A 27,375-nucleotide genomic window follows, 5' to 3' on the forward strand; every position below is an offset into this window, starting at 1 on the left:
ATAACTTGACACCCCATGAACCTTGTTTTTTTTCTTAAATTTCTTTCTCTACTGTTGTTTTTGTAATGTATGTTATACCTCGTAAGTGTTGTGTTTTGCACTGTAATTCTTATGTAAGTGATAGAGTAAGGCGCACAAATTACAAATTACTGTATCGTTGAAACTTCCTGGCAGATTAAAACTGTGTGCCCGACCGAGACTCGAACTCGGGACCTTTGCCTTTCGCGGTCAAGTGCTCTACCATCTGAACTACCGAAGCACGACTCACGCCCGGTCTTCACAGCTTTACTTCTGCCAGTATCTCGTCTCCTACCTTCCAAACTTACTGTATTGTTCTCCACACCATGTCTTTTTTCTGTATTCTGTATTTATTGTTGTGTGTATGCAAACAGTGTACCTGAAGTCCCCATAAACTGAAGCAGATACCACCACTGTCATTGTGAAGGGACCATCAGTTCAGGGAACATTTTGTAAAGGTTCTTCTTGCTGCAGGGAGACAGAATGAATCGGGGGTTGTAATTAGATTCTGAAAGCTCACAAAGAGATTGTTAACTTAAATAGTATCATGTGTGATTGAGTTCAGGTTAGTTTAATGATTGAAATTGTTGTAATGTCTTGGGCATTTAATTGCGGAGCACTCCAACTCTGATTGTAAAGAATAAACTGCTCCATATTTGGCTCACATGCCCGGGACATATCTAGAGCGTGAATTTCTGTGTGAATCGGTGTTTGGAAGGGGCTCCCTGGGTATGGATTTGTGAGGTGAGTGTTGGAGTTCCATATTAAGAAGATGAAGTTAGCTGCATCATAAATAATCCTCCCTCTACGAGCTGCATTTTTCAGTTGCAGTGATTTTTTTTTATAGAGTGCGGCATGTGGAGTCAATTTGCAAGATTGTTCTTGGGCGACTGACTCACTACCTTGCTCCTAAGTGAGCCAACTGTTCACCAATTACAATCTAAAATGGCTTAGGGGCTATGAGGGGTGGCATGAGCCTTCGCTCATATTTCTATCTTTGAGTAATTCGATTTTCCTCTCTAATTGCATGTGGTGAAAAGTTGCTATTTCTTCACACGCGGACTTCCCACGCAGCGTCTCTCGTCACCCGGGTGGTCCAGTGACAGGCCAGTTCTGCTGGGCTTGAAATGGTTAAGCCAACGGGTGTGAGGGAGTCGAGTGGGTGCTTTCCAGACGCCGACATTGTCATAAGAGCGACACGCCGAAAGGGGCCAGAAGGAGCGGCTGGGCTAGAGACTCCGTTACTTCGCAGAAACTTAGTGGAAACACTTTCTGGCGGGCTACCAGCGAGGCGTGGGAATGACTTGTGTTCCCAGGCAGTCTTGGCGGGCAAATTCCCGCGTTTTCTGCAAAATCGTAATTGTGACTGGCTTACTCAGGGCATAGTTCCGTGACGTAGCAAAATCGGCGCAGAAATTGACGCCAAGAATCTCCATTGGTGGACTAGTAGTGCTTTGGCAATAGAGTGGAATTTTCCGTCGGTTTTCGAGTTGCTGATTGGAACGTTTAACCACAGCCACTGTCATGGAAGCGGGAATGTTCTGTGTTTGGCTTGTATGGGTGCTCTTGAGAGAGTGGGCTCTCGCCTTTCGGTCGGAGTAGGTTACAAGACTGAGCTCTCGCTGCTCTGGACAGCGTGCCTTCCGTTGGCTGTCTAATATACTTTTATTTAATTGTAACTGTTTGACGAAGTTGCTGAAGTTCCGACTTCAACGTAACTTTCCGAGTACAGTTGGCAATTGAGCGTTCTGCGTACAAGCGGCCTATGTTGTCTGTCTTGAGCAGTTCTGGCTAAAGTTGACTATATCGGAGTTACTGTGTGACTTCGCTTGTTAAAATTGATCACTGTATCGTCAGTGATTGTGTGGCGAGCCTTCTTCATCTCCCTAAGAGGCGCATTTGTATTGGTAGGAAGTCTTGAAGTTAAGAAGAAAGCTTGGTAATGTATGTCTGCAGCACCGGCAGATTAGGGATTTTCCTAGGTGATAATCAGAGCTCAGCGGAGCGCACCTGTTCGTCTTTTTCTAACTTTGTTCTGTCTTGGGTGTTCATTGTCTGAGTTCTCGCTACTGTAGCAGCAATTAATGTCGGGTTGGCTGTGTATTTCTCTTAAGATCTGAGTTGCAAGGAATTGACTCCACATACCACTTCGTCATAAATGTCACAATCTAGTTTAGGGACAACCTCACCTTCACAGCATTTATTTGAGTATCCTATTTGACAATCTGATGTATTGTAAATGTTTTATGTGTTTTGTTTATTATTTTGAGTTTAGTCATAATAAATTATATTGTTATTTTGGACAGAACTGTCATTCTGTTAATCGGTAGAGCAACCCTTTCATTTCTCACTATGTTAATGAAACTTTCCTTTATTTAACTTATTTATCAAATTAAATTATTGCAGGTGCCAAACTCTTTTCTACTCCACTTGCAGGGTCGGTTACAGTCAGTTCGCGTTTCTCTTTAATCCATGTGCAACAGCAAAAGTCGGGGGGGGGGGGGGGGCTTAGAGATTCTAGAAGAATTTCGTGTTAAATACACTGCTAGCCCCGACACCTAGCAAGTTTAGCCGACAGACAGTGAATGAGTAAGTAAAAGTGCTTTTGAATTCATTTTAAACTATATTTTTTGCTCCACAGACAAACGAGATTTACGTGTGCGAGATAGTATGGCAGCTTGCGTTGATTTAGAATTAACACCGAGATTTCGGAACTGGTCACCTCTTAAGCATCACTGTAGAATTTTTACTGAATTCCTAAAAGCACAACATCGTTTTTTGCTATGTGATATTCTGGCGATGTTTTACAATACATCGGAAGGCAAGGCTGTCATCACAGCAGTTTTGCTACGCTATTGTTTTATAGTGTAAGTGGGTTGCTTCTGTGTTGGCAGCGCTGTGTAGCGCTTTGCATTGGATCTCTGACTGCGCTTTCTTTGTAAGAGACTCTATGGCTGGTTGGACTCGTTGTTGAAAGTTAATCACCAGCAGTGATGGAAATACTGTTGGGCACTTGGAGGTGACCAGTCAGCAGTGATGGATGTTAGATGTGAGAAGTTATCATTGATGGAGGGTAGAGGTCTGAAGTGTTAGCGTAGGCTAGCGATCTGTACATGTTCGAGTTGGAGATGGAATATTATCCATGATTAATATACCTTTGTACTAGATGTCAATGACGATTTATATTCGTGTTCGAACTGGGTGTCACATTATTAAGGTAAAAAATACATTTTTTGTTTGCAACAAAATATTTCCTTTGCTAACCACTTGCCTGTTACTTGTTAGTGGCTGTAGTAATTACAATATTTTATTTAGTTGACAGTATTAACGCTCACTGTATTGCAGTAGTTCGCGTAATGAAGATTTTTGTGAGGTAAATGCTTAATGAAATGCACAGGTTATTGTTAAGATTTCTTTTTAGTCAGGGCCATTATTCTGAACTAATTATTTGAAGTAAGGTTGTAATTTTTTTGAGCAGTCAGATTGCGCTGCGCTAGAATATTGTGGGTCAGTGTTGACATGACAAGAAAAAGTAAAGAGAAAGTAGGCTCAGTACGTTCAGTTTTACTCAGCTGTTTCAGAATCAAATAACGTAGAAGATTCGTCTTCTCAGTCATTCTGCAATTTAAGTACAGTCACACTCATTTAAATAAAGAAGTTTCAACAGTTAGTCGGGGTTTTGGGATGTAGCAGATGCTGTTAATATAATTTTTCCTATACTTAATTTTGTCAATAAACCTTGCAATAATTTATAGAATCATTCTTCATACAGTGACTGCTCTAATAAGAACGAGTATTGTAATTACATTGGACTTTATTTTGTTGAAGAATAGCTTCACATCTGCGAAGACACTAATACATTATCAATTTTTATTTCATTGTAATTTTTCCACTCAGTGGTTAAGCCAAATACTATCACTGCACTGAAATGTAAATAGCTTTACAATATTAACTTTTCTGCTGTAGTGTGAATCTCTTCAAGACTACAATCTCAGTTAAAATATTTTAATATACTTCTAAAGTATTCTGTCACTATGTTTTTAGGCGCCAACTATTCACGTACACGAACGATTGAAGACGACATCGAGCGGACAAGTGCAGAATGGTAGCAGATGAACGATTGTGGGAGAACGTGCATGACGCCAATAAGTTAAACGGGTTTTAGCTTACCTGTCGGGCCTGTTGCCATGACGGTGAGCCATTTAGCCCAGTCAACGAAAATCAAGACATTGATGTAAGGGAGAAATACATGTAGTTCAATTTTTTGTGGAGTGGTAGGGGGAGTGATGTAACAAGATCTAAAAATTATAACCCGAGAGGTGATTTCCAAGGGGCTTGGCGGAGGCCTGACGAGGAGGAGGGGCGGGGGCGGGGGAGGACTTAAAACTTACTTTTTTACGTTTTTCTTGAATAACTCGTACATCGTAGGTGCTAGCGAAAATATCTCCCAGTACAAAAGTAAACTACTCATTTTTTTCTCTATAGCTTATTATTTCCACGTTGCAAGAAATGGAAAAAATTACTATTTTAATGGTATAAAATGATCAAAGTAATGGGTTAAGAGCAAATATTAAAGTGTTTACCGTTTATAAGTGCAGTAGAACGTATTACAGGGTAAACTGTGTTCCGAGGTTATTACAGGACGGAAGAAGGGGGCGGGTGGTGGACGCGTGAGATAAGACAGGTTGCCGGATTGCGTTCATGCACTGCCCTCCTTCGCATATCTGCAAACTCAAGCGGGAGCAGGCGGGAGGAAGAAGTAACTAGAGAGTGTTTCACAGCGTTACATCGACCTTTCCACTGCTTGTGAAACACTGGCGACGCAGTGTCCAGAACGTCCGCGGGTATTTGATTTCTACAAAGTGTGTTAAATCTGCGTGAAACACAGATATAAGTTATTAATAACAGTAACGCAATAAACGCATATGGAAAGATTGTGCGTACATTTCTGCACACTGTTCTACATACTGCTAGAGAAGAATTTATTCTTAGTCATACCGTATAGCAGATAAAGCGTTCTTCCGAGAAAGTGTACCTCCCCTTCCCCATGAGCGCTGTTAGATTTTCAGTTTACTGACATGCTGAAACCTCACCAGCATTTCTTGTCCAATTCCGTTACGTGAGTAAACAAAATAACTTCACTGTGCTAGCGTTTGAGTAAAGGAGTTGCACTGATCAGCCAGAACACTATGGCCTCTGACCTACTTTCGATATAAACCCGTCCAGGCGATAGCAGCGTCACCTGGCGAGGGAAGACTGCTAGTCAGACACAGGTACGGTGTATGTAGTAACAGTCAGGGTGCTGTCCGTGTGTAGAATGGGGAAGACGCGCGATCTGTCTGACTTTGACTGAGAGCAGATTGTGATGGCCCGGAGGGTCGGAACGAACATTTCCGAAACTGTACGACTTGTCGGATGTTCTAGGAGTGCTATGGTGAGTGTCTCCAACATGTGGTGAAACCACGTCCAGATGGCTCTGAGAACAATGGGACTTAACATCTGTGGTCATCAGTCCCCTAGAACTTAGAAATACGTAAACCTAACTAACCTAAGGACATCACACACATCCATGCCCGAGGCAGGATTCGAACCTGCGACCGTAGCGGTCACGCGATTCGAGACTGAAGCGCCTAGAACCGCACGGCCACACCGGCCGGCCACGTCCAGACATCGTGGGGTTGGACAGCCACCCCTTGTAGGTGTCGGACGTCGTAGGCTGGGCAGAAAGATAAACCTGGACAGATGGCGAACTGTGGCGGAACTGACATCAGACTTTAATGCTGGGCAGGGTACAAGTGTGTCTGAACACACAGTGCATCGAACACTCCTAACGATGGGCCTCCGCAGTCGACGACCCACGCATATGGTAATGTTAGCACTACGACGTCGGCAACCATGAATGAAATGGGTACGTGACCATTGACACAAGACGTTGGTGCAGTGGCAGAGGGTTGCATGATATGATAATTCCCGATACCATATTCATCATGGCGATGGGAGAGCACGCTCTGTCTTCTCCCGGGAGAGCAGCTCCTTAGCATCTGTACTGTTGGACGGTGACAAGCTGACGGCGGCTCCTTTACGCTCTGAGGAACATTAGCAGGCCATCCATGGGATCAATGAAGCTCATGCAAGGCTCCGTGACGGCCAAGCATCGTAAAGTGGTTGCAGGCCATGTACACTCCTTCATAACTATCATGTTTCCCAATGGCAGTGGCATTTTGCAACAACTGCGCCATGTCACAAGACCAGGAGTGTGATGGAGTAGTTCGAGGGACACAATGGCGAGTTTCAGTTGATATGCTGGCCTCCAGCTCGCCAGATCAGAGCCCGATCGAACACATCTCGTATGTGATTGAACGTGGCGTCAGAGCTCATCACCCCCCTCCCCGGAATGTACAGGAATCAGGTTACTTAATGCGTTCAGATGTGGCGCCAGTTCCCTGGACAGCGAACTATCAAGGCCTCATTTCTTCCATATCACTACACGTGGCCGCCGTTATCCGTGCCGAAGGTAGATATACCAGCTGTTAAATAGGTCGTTATTATGTTCTGGCTGATGAGTGTATTTTCAGTTTTGTAGCTTTTATGTAAGATATGTTCCTGTAAACATGGGATATTGTTATCACTGACCCACGTGGTGTTGGCGGGAAATAGATTAGGTTGATAAGGAGTCACCATGCGATTGTCTATCCTTGATAGCATATCGTAGCTTGTTAATCGTGTTGTAGTCACTTCATAGTGAATCAGTGAATCACCAGAAAGTTACTGCACTTAATTTTTATTTTTATTTACATGTCAAGTTCCGTAGGACCAAATTGAGGACCAAATCTCCAAGTTCATGGAAAGAGTCAGTACATGAAATTACAATGTAGAAGTAATAACAGATAAAATAAAATTTTTATGAAACCAAAAAAGGTCAAGTCATAAGTTTAAGTAAACGTAATCAACAATGTAACATAAAAATTAGCTTAATTTTTCAAGGAACTCCTCGACGGGCTAGAAGGAGTGACCCATGAGGAGACTCTTCAGTTTCGATTCTAAAGCGCGTGGATTACCGCCAAGATTTTTGGATTCTGTGGTAGGTTATTGAAAATGGACGCAGCAGTATACTGCACACCTTTCTGCACAAGAATTGAAGAAGTCCGATCCAAATCCAGTTTTGGTTTCTGCCGAGAATTAACTGAGTGAAAGCTGCTTATTCTTGGAAATAAGCTGATATTGTTAACAAGAAATGACAGTAAATAATATATTTATTGAGAGGCCAATGTCAGAATACCTAGACTCGTCAACAGGGGTCGACAAGAGGTTCGTGAACTTACGCCGCTCATTACACGGACCGCCTGTTTCTGAGCCAAAAATATCCTTTAGAGTTAACCCAAATATAATACCATAAGACATAAGAGAATGAAAATAAGTAAAGTAGACTAATTTTCGTGTCGAACAATCACTTACTTCAGATACCGTTCGAACAGTAAAACTGCCAGCATTAAGTCTTTGAACAAGATCCTGAATGTGTGCTTTCCACTTCAGTTTACTTTCTATCAAAACACCTAGAAATCTGAACTGTTCGGTTTCACTAATCATATGTCCATTCTGCGAAATTAAAACGTCGGGTTTTGTTGAATGTGTGTTAGAAACAGTAAAACTGAATCTACAAGCCATGAACTTAAGTCATGAACTGCACTGTTTGAAACAGAGCCAATGTTGCACGCAACATCCTTTACTACCAAGCTAGTGTCATCAGCAAATAGAAAAATTTTAGGTTTACCCATAATGCTAGAGAGCATGTCATTTACATAAATAAAGAACAGGAGTGGCCCCAACACTGATCGCTGGGGCACCCCCCATTTGAGCGTAGCCCACTCAGATCCCACATCACAGCCATTCTCAACACTTTGAATAGAATCTTTTGCTGTCTGTTGCTAAAGTAAGAGGTGAAACAATTGTGAGCTACTCCCCTTATTCCGTAATGGTCCAACTTCTGGAGTAATATTTTGTGATCAACACAATCTAACGCCTTAGGCAAATCAAAGAATATACATAGTGTTCGAAACCTTTTGTTTAACCCATCCAGTACCTCAAAGAGAAAAGAAAATTTAGCATTTTCAATTGTAAAACAACTTCTAAAGCCGAACTGTACATTTAATAGCAAATCTATGATATAAAATGATCAATTGTTCTTACATACACAGCATTTTCAGTAACTTTAGCAAACACTGATGGCATAGAAATAGGTCTTAAACTGTCTACATGATCCCTTTCTCCCATTTTATGAAGCGGCTTTCCTACTAAGTACTTTACTCGTTCCGGAAACTGACCATTTCTAAAGGAAAAGTTACAAGTATGGCTTAATACCGGGATAGCATGTGCAGCACAGTACTTTGATATTCTGATAGGCACTCCATCATATCCATGCGAGTCCTTATTTTTCAGTGGTTTCATTATTGGCTCACTCTCCCCCTTGTCTGTATCACTGAGGAATATTTCAGACATCAGTCTCGGAAAGGCATTTACCAAGAGAGTTATATGATTCTCTGTAGAAACTAAATTTTTGTTTAATTCACCAGCAATGCTTTGAAAATGATTGTTAAATACTGTACATATATCTGATTTATAAGTAACAGATATATTTTTACTACGAACTGACTTTATATCGTCGACCTTGTGCTGCTGACCAGACACTTCCTTCGCAACTGACCATATGGTTTTAATTTTATCTTGTGAATTAGCCATTATACTTGCGTACCACGTACTCTTTTCCCTCATAATAACATTTTTAAGCACCTTGCAATATTGTTTTCAATGAGCTACTGTAGCTTGATTGTGACTACTTCTAGCATTTTGATATAATTCCCTCTTTGTTCTACGTGATATCCTTATCCCACTAGTCAGCCACACAGGCCGCTTTTTACTGCTAGTATCCGGTTTAGAACGTTGTAATGGAAAGCAACTCTCAAAGAGCATGAGAAATGTGTTAAGGGAAGCATTACATTTGTCATCTATGTTATCGGCACTATAAACACTCTTGTTCCTTAACGAGTTTTAAAAATCTCTTTATTGCCTTTGGATTAACTTTCAAATACAGTTTGTAATTATATGTGACATTTGTTTGGGTACAAAAGCCTTTTAGTGTTAAAATTTGTGCGTCATGGTCTGAAAGGGCATTCACCCTTTCACTAACAGAATGCCCATCTAGTAATAAAGAATGAATAAAAATATTGTCTATGACTCTGCTGCTGTTCCCCTGCACCCTAGTTGGAATAAACAGTCTGCAACAGATCGTATTAATTTAGAAGATATACCGACATGCTTTTTCTTGCACAATCATATACAAAATTAATATTGAAGTCAACACATTTGACTAATTTCTGGTAATTCCTCTAAAGTGAATCAAGAACCCTCTCCAGCTTGAGCAGAAATGCTCTGAAGTCAGAGTTAGGGGACCTATAAACAACAAAAATCAGAGTTTGGTTTCACAAAATTCAACTGCCGCTGCGCAACATTCAAATATCTGCTCAGTGCAATGGCGTGATACGTCTATGGACTCAAATGGAATACTGTTTTTTACGTACATGGCCACTCCCTCACTCCGTAAGGACTCCTTGAAAAACAACGAGCTGATCTGTATCCTCACTGTCAATTGTCTTGTTCTTAGGCTGCTTAAATCTCTTTCACTCAGGAATCGTTGGCTCGTGTAGAATGGACTGCACTAACTGGCGCCACTTAACACACACCACACATCCGCAGTAGAGCGTGGTGAAAACAGTAGTAGGATACCTTCTAACACCGTGTCGGACCTTCTTTTGCCCAGCCTAGAGCCAGAACGTGAGATGGAATCAGAAAGTTGTTGGCAGTCCCCTGCAGAAACTCTGAACCATGCTCCATAATTGCGGAAGCGTTTCCCGGTGCAGTCTTTTGTGCAATTGTTGACCTCCCGATTATATCCTATAAATATTCCATAGGATTCATGTCGGCCTTTCTGGGTGGCCCAACCATTCGCTCGAATTGTCCAGTAAGATCTTCAAACCAAACACGAGCAATTCTGATCCCGGTGACATGGTACATTGTCATCCACAAAAATTCCGTTGTTGTTTGGGTACATTATGCCCATGACAGGCTACAGATGATCTCCAAGTAGCCAACGTAACTATCTCCAGTCAATAATCTGGTCAGCTCGACCGGAATTTCTTGTATACACAGTCCACATAATTATGAAGCCACCATCAGCCTGCACATTGCTTTGTTGACAACTTCGGTCCATGGCTTCGTGGGGGCTGCACCACACTCGAACACTACCTTCAGCTGTTACCAACTAAAATCGGGATTCATCTGACCAGGCCACGGTTTCCCCGTCGTTTAGAGTCCAACACAGGAGAGGCGCTGCAGGCGATGTGCTGTTACCACCGCGCGACCGCTACGGTCGCAGGTTCGAATCCTGCCTCGGGCATGGCTGTGTGTGATGTCCTTAGGTTAGTTAGGTTTAAGTAGTTCTACGCCTAGGGGACTGATGACCTAGATGTTATGTCCCATAGTGCTCAGAGCCATTTGAACCATTTTTTTGCTGTTACCAAAGTCACTCTCGTCGTTCGTCTGCTGCCATAGCCCAGTAACGCCAAATTTCACAGCACTGTCCTAGCGGATACGTACGTCGTACGTCCCTTACAGATTTCTTCAACTATTTCACGCAGTGTTGCTTATCTGTCAACTTTCGGCAAACGCCGCTGCTCTCGGTCGTTAAGTGAAGGTGGCTGGCCACTACGTTGTACGTGGTGAGAGATAGATATTCTCGACACACTATTGACCTTGTGGATCTCGGAATACTGAATTCGCTAACCATTCTGCTTTGAAAGTTTGTTAACACTCGTTGTGCGACCGTAATCAAGTCGGAAGCCTTTTCGCATGAATCACCTGAGTACAAATAACAGCTCTGCCAATGCACAGTCCTTTTATAGTTTGTGTACACTATACTACCGCCATCTGTATATGTGCATGTCACTATCCCATGACTTTTGTCACCTCTATGTACATAGGAGAAGGTGGGTGTGAATATGTCTGATGGAATGGGACTGATCATGTTCAAGTCCAGAACAATAGCTGCTGTAATGCACTACTTGACTTACGTTGAAATATCTGAAGTTTTATAGCACGTAGGTAATCTTGTCCTGTCGCAGAGAGAGCCAATTACAATGTAAGCGTCTGGGCCTCTTCATAAGTAAGGGGAGCTGAGGCTGAGGTGGTAATTCTGATACTTCTCGTGCTGTGAAAAGTTTTCCACCTATTGATACTGACGATAACGAAATCGTGATAGTCGATTACATATTGACAGCATGTTACAGTTGAGACAGTGTGGTAGACAGCTGCCAGCACCAGATGTTGAACTTCTTTGCACAACAGCTCACTTAACCATTACACGTAAGTACTAGCTTAGCAGACTGAAAACAACTCCACTAGATGAACACTAACACAATGAAGTCATTTTGTCTACTTAGATAAGAGAACTGGACAGGAAATATTGGGGAGGTATAGTCTGTCCGTAAACTGAAGAGCGAGCAGCGCTCACGGCGGAGGAAGTTGCTTTTCACAGAAAAATGTTACAGCTGTCATATAGGATGTCTGACAATCAGTTTCCCCTCTAGTAGTACAAAACAGCGTGCAGACAGCAAGGTAGATTCTGTCCACATGCGATTCTTGTGTTAGTATTATTAGTAACGCTTATCTGTATTCCACATAGTGTTAATGCACTATGCGGAAAATAAACATCCCAAGGAATGTCTGCGCACTGCGTTGCCTATGCTTCTGAAGGCGAGGTGCGTGAAGGTCGGTGTAACTTTGTGAAACAACCTGTAGTTGCTTCTCGTGCGGGGTAGAGAGAGTGGAAAACCGGTTGTTCGGTCTTCAGTGTGCAACTCTATGATTTACTGAAGTGTGTGACCACAATACAGAGAGCTACCTTCTCTCACCGTCTACATTTCATCCCCTTCCTGTCCATCCTGTTACATCCCAAGTCCACAACTTACCCCTTAATACGGTTCTACTACTCCGAGACGTGATACATAATTTAATATTCGTTCTAAACCAATTTCATTTAACCATAAATACTAATTTTGTACTATTAAAACAATAATTTTAATTATCTACGGGACCTTTTTGTAAGATATGTAATGCTTTTTTAGTTTGTACCGGGAAGCATTTTCGCTAGAAGCCGCAGTATTCCAGTTGTTCAATAAAAACACCTTGCAACGCCCGCGCAGGCCCACGCTCGTACCCCACCAGTCGGGATTCTTAGTACGTTGTTCATAGTTGTCCGTCATTCCACTGTACAAAAATCGACTACATGAATTTTTCCTCTAATTTGTCTCCGTTGACTGGTCTAAGTAGCATGTTAACAGGGGAGAGTTGCCGGCCCATACGGAGGCTGGAGGAGAGGGCGATGTATGTGCAACTTTTCATTGCCTGTGGAAACGAGCGTTATGTCGTCGGCACACGGGCCGTGCATCCGAACGTTGAGCGTTGAGCGTGCCGAGTTTCTGACGTCACAGCGTGGAATAGCACGTTCGGGAGTCTTTGCAGAGCAATATCTACCATGTCAGATATTCTGAGCGTGCGTCTGAGCGTTAACCAATGAGATGGCACAACGCCACCTACGTCACATGCACGACATCTCCCTTCAGCACAAAGTTGTGAGGCGCCATATTGGCATTCATTTCAAGCCTACACGGAAATATGCCGTTTCTGAGCACCAGCAAATTGAGAATCACTGGAAAACCCGTTGTTAACTGTGTGATCCATTGCAATAAAATAATGAGAAACATCAAATTCGTGGTAAACGAATTATTGTAACTTGCGTATTATGAGAGTATGCTATTTGAAGGCAGCAATGCACTGATGATGCACAGAAAACGCAATTTCTTATAATTAAATTTCAGTTAGTAATGTAGTTACGATTAAAGCTTTGAGCAAGTGCTAAGATACGTAACATCCTGGGAATAGCAACAAGCCAAAAAATTTTGGTTTAGAGTGGTGAATAGCGTCACTGAATTGTGAAGTTTTTATATTTGAACGGTGGCTCGCGACTTACCAGTACGTAAATTTTTTTCCTAACATTTGCGTTTTTATTAGTTCTGTTACTTTGTTATCAGTTTAATGTAAGTATATACTATAATTTTTGATGTTATGTAAATATAAGTTCACCTTTCTTTGGGTGTTCGATTGGCTTGATCTACAGGACAGCTTGCGCTACTTGTGTAAAGCTATTTTGCTCCTTTTCCTTTTACGCATCGTAATTAACGTGATGCAAAGATTCTGCTACTGGGTAGGAACAGTGATCAAGTAAGACTGACCTTAGAGTTTTACTAAAATGTGGGAATGATGAAATAATGTTTATCTTATGTGAAGAAGTAGTGCAAATTTGTATCGCACTGTTTGTAATGGAACTTTTATAAACCTGTGTCCTTATTGATTGGACATGGTACTTTCCTTTTCGTGGACAATGGAGGAAATGTGCGTTTTAATAGAGCTAACTTGGGAATTTTACGCGAGCCCGTTTAGTAAACAGGGTGATTTACGAACTAGAAACTTCCCGCAACTGCCGCCGGAGTGGGTTGCGATCGCGTGTACCACGTTGGGGCCCACGTACCGTATGCACAAGTCGCATCGTTTCTGGGCGTTCAGCAGCACGTTGAACTTAACACGCTCAACGTTGACGTTCGACAGCACCGTCCGTGTGCCGACGGCTTTAGTGCTTATGCCGCTAGGATTAACTTCGCAGCAACACTAAACGCCGTTCGAGGCACACTACGTGTCCAAGAAGTCTACGGAGGAGCAGCACTCAGCATAGAGCGTAGCGTAGGCCTTACGAAAGGCGGCGGAGAGTGGTACGCGGCGGTCCCAGCGGCTCGGCGCCGCCTGTGTCTGCCGTAAACAACTTTGCGGGCTGCCCGAGCGCCATCGCGCGGGACTCCCCCCGCATCGCGGGGGACTTTCTCGGGCATCGCGGGGGATTTCCCCAGCGGCCGCGCGCGACCCGCACGCATTCCGCGCACGTCGCCCGCCCGCGGCTCCAGCTGCCACCCCAGGGTATTTACAGGCGTGAAGGGCCGCTTGTCGGGGCGGCCGATACAAAAACTAGGCGCCGCCCGCACTACCCCCTGCAGCGCGGGCGCTGCCGGGGGTGCCGGAGCGCAATCATCAAGCTTTCAGGAGCCTCAGTCCGGGAGGGATTTGAAGTGCGAGGAGGGGGTGCTTGGTAAACGCTAACCACAGATGCCGTAGAAACAAGGCGGGGAGGGTTCAGCCCCAAAAAACAATATCAGGTGGCTTCATTTACAATTAGCATCCCTTCATAACAAACCTATTTATTGTACTCTAGAGGGCGACAATAAATTACATATTGTTTTCAGATAAACAAGCAATTTTTTCGTCTGATGAATCATTCATTACCAGTGGCAGCGGCCAAAACGAACTGTGCTGTTTGCGGCTGATGGAAGAAATGGTCAGAAAGGACATTACAGAAGGTATGATACGGTTCTTAGTAAGGAGTGTGATCACCTTCGACCATGTATGCCCTGCAACGTGCCCCAGTGCTGACCACAAGCTTGGTGAGGACTTCTTGTGGTAGGGCATTCCATTCCCCCACCAGTGAGGTTGACAACCTTCAGATGGTTGCTGGTGTATGTGGATGTGATAAGAGACACCTCACCAATGCATTCCACGTGTGCTCGATGAGATTTAAGTCAGAGTAACGAGCAAACCAGTCAATTTGCCGAATATTCTCTCGTTCTAACAGCTCCTCTACCTGCACAGTCGATTAGATCACTCATTCTTATCGATAAAAATGAAATCAGGGCCGAATGCACCCCTGAAAAGACACATTTGGGGAAGAAGTGCAGCACCACTACTCTGACGGGCGAGTGTCCCGTGTTCGAAGATTTCGAGGTCAGTACGCTCTTGCAACATTATGTCTCCCCACATCATAACACATGGTCCACCAAAGCAATCACGTCCGATAATTTTGAATGTACCCTCATATGGTGAAATCTGACAGATGCATTATGCGTCAGTGGGAGACTGAATGGTTGCAGGTGTCGGACAACAAACTGCGGTCGCTCAAACCGACCACAAAAGCTTGGCGGACTTCGTGTCAGCCTCGCCACTGGAAGGAGGTTTTGCTTACCAGACTGTGCATCGGGCATAGCCCTTTCACACATGGCTTCCTCCTCCGGGGGAGGATCCACCTTTCTGTGAAGTCTGTGGCGTGCCGCTTTCAGTTCAGCATATTGTGGCTACGGGTGTCCTGAATACTGAAAATAGGGCAGCCCTTGGTCTCGCTGGAGATCTGTCCACCGTCCTCGCAGATACCGCTACCAGTGTTAACAGAGTGGTCAAATTTTGTGAGCTATCAGGCCTCATCCCTAAGCTGGTGGGGAAGGGTGGCAGACTTTAGTACGTTATAAACTGCTCTGCATGTGGGGACAGCCTTCGTCCCCACCCATGAGATTTCATGCTGATTTTTCGTCAGGGCGCTAATGACCGTGATGTCCAGCGCCCCTCAATCCAAATCATCATCATCATATGGCGAAAGGTGGGGTCACGAAATGCATGCAGGTACACTGTTTAACATGACCACATTGTTCTAAGTGTTATGGTGTGAAGAGCCATAACTGAACCTCTCTTGCATCTCATTGATGAGGATACACACACCAACAGGGTCGTGGCATATGCCAATGACCTGTTAGCAGTGGATTCCACAGACCACCGGTCGCCATTAGAGAGCAAAGACAGTGGTCCTAAACTCTATACAATATTTCTGCAACACAAACAAACTGAAAATCGCAGCACACAAGACAGCAAACATATTACTGAAAGGCACATTACAGCGATACCCATAGATCAAAATGCAGAACATCAACATTAAAAGAGAAGCAGCCACCTGATAACTGGGATACTCACTGATGAAAAACGCAGTTTCACCCAAGATATTATGGCATAACTACTGCTGAAGCAGAGAAAATACTCTGCTAACTCTCGCGCATAAGCACTATGCAACACACACTGCCAATCACGCAAATCAGAGCACAATAATGTGCACTCTCTATCAACGGGTGACGAGGTCTCCAGCAAGCGTATGAGCACATAGGCTTTCTCTAGTGACCAACAACACAGCATTGAAAGGTGGACAAAAATGCGTACTCTGGAGGCTGTTGGAAGCACTCCGCAACATCTCAACACAGGCGCTATTTGTGTTGCTGGGCGTCTTCCCTATCACCGTAACGATCAGATATTGGGCCTCATAGTTTAAGAGGGGGAGACATGATCATCTCCAGGAATTAAACCTGGAAATTGTAGAACACAAATGTGAACTAAAAGCTTAGCATTTGTATTCTGCCAACGTCAGTGGGACTAAAGTGACAAGGCTGTAGAAAGTACACCTTTTTACCGAGAGTCAGGGAACGGTTATTGATGAATCATGACAATACCGGTCATGCCGTGGATCATTTCCTGACTGGACGTGCCCCATATCCATCGCACCTTCAGAACTTCTCACTTTCTGCAAACGGCAGGCGCTAATGCGGTTAATACGGGTTCCCTGAACACATTATGTTGTACTGTACAGTACAGTACTAATGCACACGGCGAAACGTAACAGAAATCACAACAGAAACACTACGAGACACACTCAGTGACTCACACAAATGGGAACAACTAAAAGAACTAACAGACTACATCTCCAAGGCAGAACACGCCCCGCCGGCCGCGGTGGTCTAGCGGTTCAGGCGCTCAGTCCGGAACCGCGCGACTGCTACGGTCGCAGGTTCGAATCCTGCCTCGGGCATGGATGTGTGTGATGTCCTTAGGTTAGTTAGGTTTAACTAGTTCTAAGTTCTAGAGGACTGATGACCACAGATGTTAAGTCCCATAGTGCTCAGAGCCATTTGAACCATTTTGAACCAGAACACGCCCCCCATCTACAAATAAGACCTTAGATGAGTGCTCTGTTATTCAAACACCACCAACACGGACACACAGGTGATAACACACGAGGGAGAACACGTTGACATCCAACTACAGCTACATTAAAAAGAGATTATACCAGAGAGACATACACTACGTGATCAAAAGAATCCGGACACTTAGCTGAAAATGACTTAGAAGTTCGTGTGGCACCCTCCATCGGTAATGTTACGTTTCAGTATGGTGTTGGTCCACACTTAGCCTCCATGACAGCTTTCACTCTCGCAGGCATACGTTCAGTCAGGTCGTGGAAGGTTTCTTGGGGAATGGCAGCCTATTTTTCACGGAGTGCTGCACTGAGGAGACGTAGCGATGTCGGTCGGTGAGGCCTGGCACGAAGTCGTAGTTCCGAAACACCCTAAAGGTGTTCCATTGCATTCAGGTCCGGACTCTGTGCAGGCCAGTCCGTTACAGGGATCTTATTGTCGTGTAAGCACTCCGCCACAGGCCGTGCGTTATGAACAGGTACTCGATCGTGTTGAAAGATGCAATCGCCAGCCCCGAATTGCTCTTCAACAGTGGGAAGCAAGAAGGTGCTTAAAACACCAATGGAGGCCTGTGCTGTGACAGTGCCATGCAAGACAACAAGGGGTGCAAGCCCCTCCCATGAGAAACACGACCGCAACGTAACACCATCGCCTCCGAATTTTACTGTTGGTACTACACACGCGGGCTGATGACGTTCACAGGGCATTCACCATAACCACACCCTGCCATCGGATCGCCACATTGTGTACCGTGATTCGTCACTCCACAAACGTTTTTCCACTGTTCAATCGTCCAATGTTTGCGCTCCTTACACCGAGCGAGGTGTAGTTTGGCCATTACCTGCGTGATGTGTGGCTTATGAGCAGCCGCTCAACCATGAAATCCAAGTTTTCTAATTTCTCGCCTAATTGTCATAGTACTTCCAGCGGATGCTGCTGCAGTTTGGAATTCCTGTGTGATGTCATGGACAGAAGTCTGCCTGCTACACATTACGACCCTGTTCAACTGTCGGCGGTCTCTGTCACTCAACAGACGAGATCAGCCTGTTTCCACTTCACTGTCACATCGGAAAGAATGGACCTAGGGATGTTTATAAGTGCGGAAATCTCGTGTACAGACGTATGACACAAGTGACACCCAACCTAAAATTTTTGAAAACATTATCAGCGATCTTATTTTAATGTAATAATTAAAGAAGTTTTGATCGCAAATTTCTGTTAATCGGAATGACCGGTTTCAGTCCTTAAGGATCACCTTCAGACTCTGAAATAACATACATACGGATAGAGGGATCCTTACAGTATCGTATATACACTGAAATACAATTACAAACTACAAACTAAGTGTGCGAATAAATTCGGGAAAGGAAAGTATATTACCTTTCGTAGGAAAAGGAAACTATATACCTTTCCAGAGTACAGGGGATAGGCAACATAATTTGAGCACCTATACTTACATGGGAATGGTTTATTAATAAGGGGCTGGACCCTTACTTTCCCGTAATACAGCTGCGATTCTTCTTGGAATAGGACTGTGCTGACCAGGGAAATCACTGCAGTCCAGTTGCATGCTCCTCATACCATGATTGAACTGCCCTGGCTGTGTGAACGGGTGCATTATCGTCCTGAAATATGGCATCATTATTGGGGAAACAACAGTTGAATCATGGTGCGCACCTGATCACCTAATATGTTCACATAAATGTTGGCTGTAACACGGCCTTTGAGAGTAATGACGGGACCAGCAAAATACTATGACACCGTTGCCCACACCATCACACTTCTACCTCCATGCTTAACCGCTGGAATCAAGTAATCAGGAATACAGATCGTTGACTCGTCGGGCCATAGACGTATTTCCACTGATCAGCCGTCCTGGATATTGGCTTCTGACACCATGTTTTACGTTTCTTTGCGTTGGTTGCCGTCACTAATGGTTTCGTTAGAGAAGCTCGTCCGTGAATATTCGCTTTATGGAGTTATCGGCAGACAGTGTCGACAGATAGGGGGTCTCGAAGGTGGCTATTGAGCTCTGCAGTCACTTTAGCCGCTGTAGTTTTGTGTTGTTTTGACACAATTCGAGTTAGCGTACGACGTTCTCTGTCATTTAGTTTTGATTCGCGCCCACTACTACGTTTACACGGTGATGTCTTTCCGTATTTTGTGTAGGCTGTCACGAATACTGAAACAGTTGCTCTTGAAACATTCGATAAGTTGGCTGTCTTGCTTACTGATACTCCAGCTAATCGGGTCCCCACAATCTGCCCTATTTGAAACTCTGTTAGGTCTTTCATTGCATGTCGACCTTGGCATCTGAATGCAAATTCGAAATGTACACTATTCGTAAACAACCTGCACTGTTGCCTAATCCGTACCGAACACGCACAGTGCAGCGCGACACGTGCCTCAACTGCGTTGTTGACCGACAAACACAACCATCCCATTACTACCATTGTTCACATTACTTTACCTATCCCATGTCAGCGGATATATTTGGATGTTCTGTATTAGGGACGTTCAGTCATAGGGCTTATATTTTCAGAAGGAATACATCATTGACATTTTTAACGGTAACTGCCACTTTTCGGCCGCAGACCTTGAACGCTGAATGGGTCATTCCATTTTGGAATCACTAGGGAATTCAGTATTCCGAAATTCAGTATTCCGATATCCACAGTTCCAAGAGTGTGCCGATAATACGAAATTTCAGGCATTATCTCTGACCTCGGATGGACAGTGGCTGGCGTCCGAGAGCAATGGCGTTCGTGTCGAGTCGTCAGTACTAGCAGCCAATCAACATTGCGTGAAATTACCGCAGAAATCAACATGGGACGTACGACGAACGTATCCGTTAGGGCAGTAGAGCTAAATTTGGCGTTAATAGGCTACGGTGGCAGATGACCAACGCGAGTGCCTTTGCTAATAGCACATCGCCAACAGCGGCTCTCCTGTGCTAGTGACCACATACCGGTCGGACCCTCAACGACTGGAAAACAGTGACCTGTTGAGTCCCCATTTCGTTTGGCAAGAGTTGATGGTAGAGTTCGAGTGTAGCGCTGACCCCACGAAGCCACGGAGCCAACTTGTCAACAAGGCACTGTGCAAGCTGGTGATGGCTCCGTAATGGTGTGGGATGTCTTTGCATGGAATGGGCTGGGTTCTCTCATCCAATAGACTCGATCATTGACGAGAAATGGGGCAACGCCCTTGCCGCAGTGGATACACCGGTTCCTGTCATATCACCGTAGTTAAGCGCTGTCGGGCGTGGCCGGCACTTGGATGGGTGACCATCCAGCCGCCATGCGCTGTTGCCATTTTTCGGGGTGCACTCAGCCTCGTGATGCCAATTGAGGAGCTACTCGACCGAATAGTAGCGGCTCCGGTCAAAGAAAACCATCATAACGACTGGGAGAGCGGTGTGCTGACCACACGCCCCTCCTATTCGCATCCGCAATGAGGATGACACGGCGGTCGTATGGTCCCGATGGGCCACTTGTGGCCTGAAGACGGAGTGCTTTGCTTTTATTGACGAGAAATGGTTATGTTCGACTACTTGGGGACCATTTACAGCCGTTCATGGAATTCATGTTTCCAAGCGATGGATTTTTGTGAATGACAATGCGCCATGTCGCTGGGCCACAATTGTTGGCGATTGGTTCGAAGAACATTCTGGACATTTCGATCGAATGATCTGGCCATCCAGATCGCCCGATATGAATCACATCGAACATTTATGGGACGTATTCGAGAGGTCGGTGAAGGGGGGGGGGGAGATGGGGGGGGGGGGGGGACATCCAACGATACCACACTCGACCCGCCACCCCACCCATTGTTTGGTGGCGGGGGGCAACTTTGAAATCCTCAATGGGAACCCCCGTTTTTTTATTCGAGATAACGATTCTACGGCAAAATCTATACGTTTTGTCTGAAGCATTTTCTTCGTTTCGCCACAGATGGTGCTGTAATGGGAGGGATAAAAACGGGTACACAATCGTCATTTACGATAAGGCGCTCAAGGGCCCTTGAATATCGAATGGCACATGGGGCCCCACCTCCACACTGCAAAGGGAGGACAGGCCACTATTTCATAGCTTCTAATTGAAACCCGATTCACAACGTTGTATTCCTCCGTCATATCGAACAGGGGACTATTCTAGAGAGCCTATATCCCTCTATATAGGCTCTCTGCACTATTCGTACTCGATGCGCCACCGTGGCTGTGTAGTGAACTACGACGTATCATAACAGGCAGTACACTGCGACCGGAGCTCAAGTTTCGTGCAGAAAGCGGCTCTAAGCATTACAATACTTGCGCAGTGTTTATTGCTTAGAGCCCTATATATCATTTGAAGAAGACACATGCAAGTGGACGATTAATGTTGCAACCACAGAAGAAAAAACTGAAACGATCCTGATTTACGGAGGATGTAGAGCAAATGTAGAGGCTGCTGTTGCTTTGTATTCCGAGCGTTTTCCAGAGAAGGCTCGCTCTCGTTCGTTGTTTTGCAACGTCGTGAATGCCTTTATGTCTGATTGCAGCGTACAGACCGGTAAAAGGAAACGGAACACGTGCTACAATAGAAGCTAATGAAATAGCTGTAATAGTAGCGACAGCGCACCGCAACCCACGGAAAAGCGCCCGGCAATTACACCGCGATTCCTATGTGTCCGTGGGTGCTATTGTAGCACTGCTGCATCGTTGTCAGTATTATCCATACCACGTATCATTCCATCAAGAGCTTGACAGTGCCGATTTCCATAAATGAGAAGTGTTTTGTGACTGGACACGTCAACAAATGCAAAGGACCCTCACGTTCTTTGCCGACGCACTATTTTCCTATGAGTCTACATTCAGAAACCATGGTAGCGTTAACCAGCATAACATGCACTACTGAAGTGTGGACAATCCTCACTGGGTACGGCAAGCTGACGATCAGCGTTCTTGTTCGGTTAACGTATGGTGTGGCATAAAGTGGAACAAACTCATTGGCCCGTATTTTATCGGCCCACGTTGAATGGACGAAAATACCGAACGTTTTTGGAACAGGAACTAGAGGTACTACTGCAGGATGTTGGCATGGACGTTCGAGAACGTATGTGGTTTCAGCACGACGGTTGACCGCCGCATTATGCAGCTGAAGCACGTATGGTATTAGACCTTGTTTACGCTGGTCGGTGGATCGGCAGAGATGGCCCTCTTCATTGGGCCGCTAGGTCGCCGGATTTGACGTCGCTGAAGTTTTTTCTGGAGGATATTTAAATGATATGGTGTACCAGCAAGTGACAACAGGCCTTGAAGACATGGTCGACTGCATCAGAAACTCCTGTGCTGACATTCCCACTTACTTACTTCTGTCCTATGTACGGAAATATGAAAAGCGGATCAGCAGGTGTGTTGAAGTTGGCGGTTACGTTTAAACACTTACTCTAATTGGAAAACTACAGTACTTTTGACTGTAAACATATTTTGGTGAGCTCTGAAACCTTGTAATGACCCCAGAACACTTGCCATACGTTCATTACGTCAGTTAAAACTATGTTTACGCCTCAGACTGGATCTTACGTGCACATTTTAAGTAAAACTGATAATGATATAGAAAAAAGTATAAAGGTTTCGCGAAAACATCATCTAGAAACATACGGTAAAAATTTCGACGCCTTGCCATGAATATATATTACAGAAGTGGCCATCGCCACAACTAGTACCTTTGGTACCATGGTTTTTAGTGTTGTATCTTGAAAATGGAAAACGTTTTAAAAACGATGAAAATGATGTTTCTAGATAAATGTTTGAAGAAGTCTGTGGTTAGTGATTTTGATAAATGTGGCTCACGGTGCCAAAATCGGTTAAGAATCGATTTTTGGAGTTTTCTTAGGAACTCCATGAACAAATGATGCTTTTATAAACCACCTGGAGTCCACCCTGGACCACAAGTATTCCAAAAGAACCAACCAATTTGCTCACTTTGGCGGGGTAGGAGGAAGTAAGTGAAGTTTAACTTTTGATTCTGTACTGTAGGATAACTACAGTATGCCGATTCTTCCGAAGGGTATAGAAATGGTCGCTAAGCCAAGGCTTAGTGGAACCCGAGATATGACGCCATGAAATCAGCATTCCTTCGTGAGGGATTTTTTACTTTTTTGTTATAGTTTTAGGGCGCAAAACTACTACTGTCATAAGCGCCCATTCTGTGAAGGGTAAAAAACCGAATTTTAAATCAGCAGCAACGGGAGCGAAATTCAAGGAGGGAAACTAGAAACGGAAGGAAATCGTAGAAAATCTGCTATTGAAGGGGGTTGTTTTTACCGAAAAAGAACTTCAAATGACATGTCATCTCACTAACACTGATAAACTGAAGGACCGTGCACTATAGTGCACGGAACGATAATAAAGATACATATGTGCTTCTCATCTTTAACTAATTAATCAGGAAACAATTTAAAATATAAAACATCTGGACAATGTGATGAAAGCTTATGAAGTGGGTTTTTTTTATTTTTTATTTTTTTTTTTTTTACACCGAGCATGTGCAGTGAAGTGTAAGTATAAATATAGTAGTTTACCTCCCAACATAGATTAATGTCTCAGAAAATAATATAAAAGCTGCAATGTTCCAACAGGGCAGAGAGACGTTTATCAAGCACCGTGAAGTTGGTGGACAGTATGTATTTTGTGCAAAGTACGTTTCTTCTGCATTGCCGACTACTATTAGTTCAACCGAAAAGAAGGCTGTAATATCTATATTCTGTTGCACTATGATAGAAGAGGTTATTTCAAGAGGATAATCATGGTTTCAGGCACTAATGCGGATTACACTACCGGAATATTGTTCTCCGAACACAAGCGTGGGATGACTGCACTCGTTCCTGACAGGAAAGTTTTCCAACAAACATTCTGACTGTTAGGAAGTTATCCTCTCATGAGAAGTCTGAAATATGCTTTGAATAATAAATCTATAGTTCTTTGCTGAACGTATTTATACAGATTCTTGCTGTTGTTACTTCTCTCACTTAAATTGTTTGCCAGATTTTTTATAACCATCCCAGGTTATTTAACTAAATTTTTCCTCTTCACATTATATTTGTCTTTCAGTACACTTGATATGTGGCAGTTTTCTTCCGAAAGTGTCCCATAACCTGTTTAATAACTCTGCAGAGCTGACAAGTACATTAAATCTAATCACTAATGGTGCATGAGAGAATCAGGCAATAATAATAAATGCCAATGTTAGGAAATGTAATTAGCTCTGTCCAGTTCACTTTTGGTGTGGTGAAGGTCTCTTGAAATGTACTGCAGCCTGAGGCTCTTAGCTGGCTGGTGAAAGGGAAGAGGAAAATCGTAAGGACCATAAAAATATTTATGCTGAAAGCCATTTCCTGGCAAGGTACACGCTGAGAAGAGCACTCCGCCAACCGAATTTAGCGGGGGCGACAGGCAAAGAAGGCTCAACCCATTATGAAGTATTACTGTGCGCGAACCACAGTGGTTGCCTTTTAGCAAAGAAAAGATCTGAAGGAAAGAGAAAACACAACACTGCTAGTGTGGGATACATTCATTAGGCCCGAAGGAGACCAGATTGAATATTTGCTGAAAATTTAGTAAGCAATTCCATGGCTGGCTCTTAGCAGCCATTTTGGTAGAGGAGGAAAGAACTTGCACATGTGTATGTGAAGACTCTTCCATTAGCCATAAGTAGAAATCAGCCACAAAGTGTTGGAGACTTCCTGCCTTCCTATCTACTCCAAGGGAGAAGTGAACTTCTTTGGTTAACCACAACAGAATCCGTAAGAGTAGGGAATTTGTTAGCATGTTTATTAAATTATCATTGGTGTGAACTCACGATGTTTGTTGCAATTGGCCACTGTGTTGTGTAGAGGGGAATAAGACAGCACTTGCTCCAGTGCCATCATAGTGAACACTTCTTTATAGGACATCGTAGAGAACACTTCTTGGCAAGGACTGAGGCAGTACACTTCGGCTTAGAGCTGCACAGCAAGATGTCCCCAGCTTAGAGAAGAACTCAGATGCCGGTGCCATTACTGCAGCCATTCTCTGCACACGTGCACCACTAGAGTGGCAAGTGTGGCTCGTATTTGCTTCCATTAATGTGAGATGAACGCAAAGTCATTTATCTTGGGTCAAAGTTTCATTTTACTTATCTAATTTTCACCTCCAGCTAGTTGCACCTACGATGCACTTTGGTGTGTGTACTGGTGTTCAGGCAAGCTTTTCCAGGACTTCTCTGCAGCGCATTGAATTATTCACCCATCACTAAACATATTCGTGAACACGGTTTTTATATCATTTGTCTCACGTATCCATCCACCTGTGCCATGGCAACTTCACATGTTTTCAGTTCGTTCTTTCCTCGATAGTTAATTGTATTCTTGATTCAGTGAAGAAAAAATTTTGATGTCATTTAGCAATAAATCAGACTGTTATAATGACCATTAGTTTCTTTCCGTAGTTTAATAGATCCTGTTATCAATATGTCTTTATGAGATGTGGTACCCATATTTCTGATTCGGCCAACCCTGGTAATTTAATTAGACAAGATGTTTTCCGTTGTGCAACTCTGTTTGCTTTTAATTTTCATGGTGTTACTGGGAGCTGTCTATCACTGTATGTCACCGGGGATAGACTCTTTAGCATCTCAGGTGTATGCTAAGTGCTCAAACAACACCTCATGCATGTAAATACGAGTATCTGCGTTTTTTTAAGAGTGTTACTTCTTTGTTTCTGTGTTTACGCATAATTCAGATAAAAGTTTATGATACATGATGTAATGTGTTAATGAAATAGATGTAGAAGAAAATCCAGTATTAAGCCAGTTGGCTATAGACAGTTACAAAATTGTGGGTGGATTTTCATTAGTGAATCATTCAGCCACTGTGTAAACATTAAATCAGACAGTTTCATGTTGATTAGTTGGTTCACTTCTAAGAAACGGTCATTCCACAGTATTTCAAAGCTAGTGACGGACACTGTCTAACTCTTGTGGTGAATACCAGTAGTACTTCTTTCCAAATCTTTGTAACATTCTGTGAATTTTGTTAACTCTCTGATGTTGTCGAAAGTAAACGACTCTTGATTTCACGTTTCTACTTCGCGTGACACGACTTTTCTGCTTATTGAAGAGAGGGATCAGCTGGGCCTGCACATAAACTACATCTACAGTCTTAATTCCTTATTGTTCGTTTGTTATTCTAAAGATCCTCTGAATTTCGAATCATTTGGCTCAGTAGTTTGGGATTTGCTATAGCCCAAGCTACAAATACTGTATCGAAGGTGTCAATATTTGGGATGATTTTTACCAAAGCATTGAAAATAGAGTAGTTCAATTTTCTTCCCTCATATACAAAATAGAAGTGGGACTCTGAGTGCTGTAAGGATACAATTATTGTTCTAGAACAGGTAAATTAATATCACTCATGGAAATAGCTATAAAAAAAAGCAGAGCAGGATTTCACGATGAAATGCCATGATACAAATACAAACACGATTTTTTCTCGTTGAAGCATAAGAAAAGCTTATTGTGTGACCTATTTTACATGCTGTCACTCTCAGTCTTATTACTCGCACAGACTTTACATTGTCTTCTAGTTTTTACAAACATTGGTCAGTGCAGTTAAGGTCAGGGAGCTAAGGTCCTTGAGGTAAGGGAAATTTATCACTTTTCTTCTCTTTGTTTTCTTCAAGATGGCTCCACCATCTCTTGGTAATATGTATGAACTTCTTTTACCTGGTCTTCGATTATCAACCGTTGTGCCACCTGTCTTCTAAATGGTAGCAGAGATATTTTTAGAAATAAAAGACAATTTTGTTGATAAATGATTTATCAACACCGTTTTAGTGTTTTAGAATCAATATTGTAGAACGATCTAAGTGTATCTATATACTACTCATTATTTCTTTATTACAGACTATAACTGTGATGAGACAAGAGATATTTGCTTTTGTGCCCTCTTTTACTTTCCAGCAATACTATTCGTTTCGTTTTCTAGGTAATTAAATGAAAAGGTCACTATTCTATCTTTCCACTTCAACACTAATATGCCCAAATGAGAAATTCTGTGATAAGAAATATTTATTTATAATTGCTTGTCCTCTGCACGTCATTTCTCTCCTAACTGCTATCTGTCCCACTGGTGAGTATTGTTGCTTTGTTTGTTTTCGGTACTTCAAGCAATCTAAGGGATATAAAGTAAATACTTAAATAAATAACTGAGGTTTTGTTTCTCAAATTTTTTGTCAGCTTCAAAACAACAGAACTGCTTTCTTCTCTTCCTGCATATATAAGTAAATCAAATCTAAATTCACTGTTGTCATGTTACGTAGGCTACATAACTTGCTTTA

The 27,375-nt window shown here is 43.4% G+C and overlaps 1 protein-coding gene across 1 annotated transcript in view; it reads right to left on the bottom strand.

The window, feature by feature from the left end:
• Positions 1 to 13,832: 13,832 nt before the first annotated feature.
• LOC124796041 (protein transport protein sec31-like) overlaps positions 13,833 to 27,375 on the bottom strand; it is a 264,782-nt gene continuing 251,239 nt past the window's right edge. The window contains exon 9 of the mRNA XM_047260127.1: positions 13,833 to 14,182. Coding sequence (XP_047116083.1) covers positions 13,833 to 14,182 — 350 coding nt within the window. The remainder of the gene's footprint in view (positions 14,183 to 27,375) is intronic.

Source organism: Schistocerca piceifrons, chromosome 4 (genome assembly GCF_021461385.2).
Source record: "Schistocerca piceifrons isolate TAMUIC-IGC-003096 chromosome 4, iqSchPice1.1, whole genome shotgun sequence".
NCBI classification, from domain to species: Eukaryota; Metazoa; Arthropoda; class Insecta; order Orthoptera; family Acrididae; genus Schistocerca; species Schistocerca piceifrons.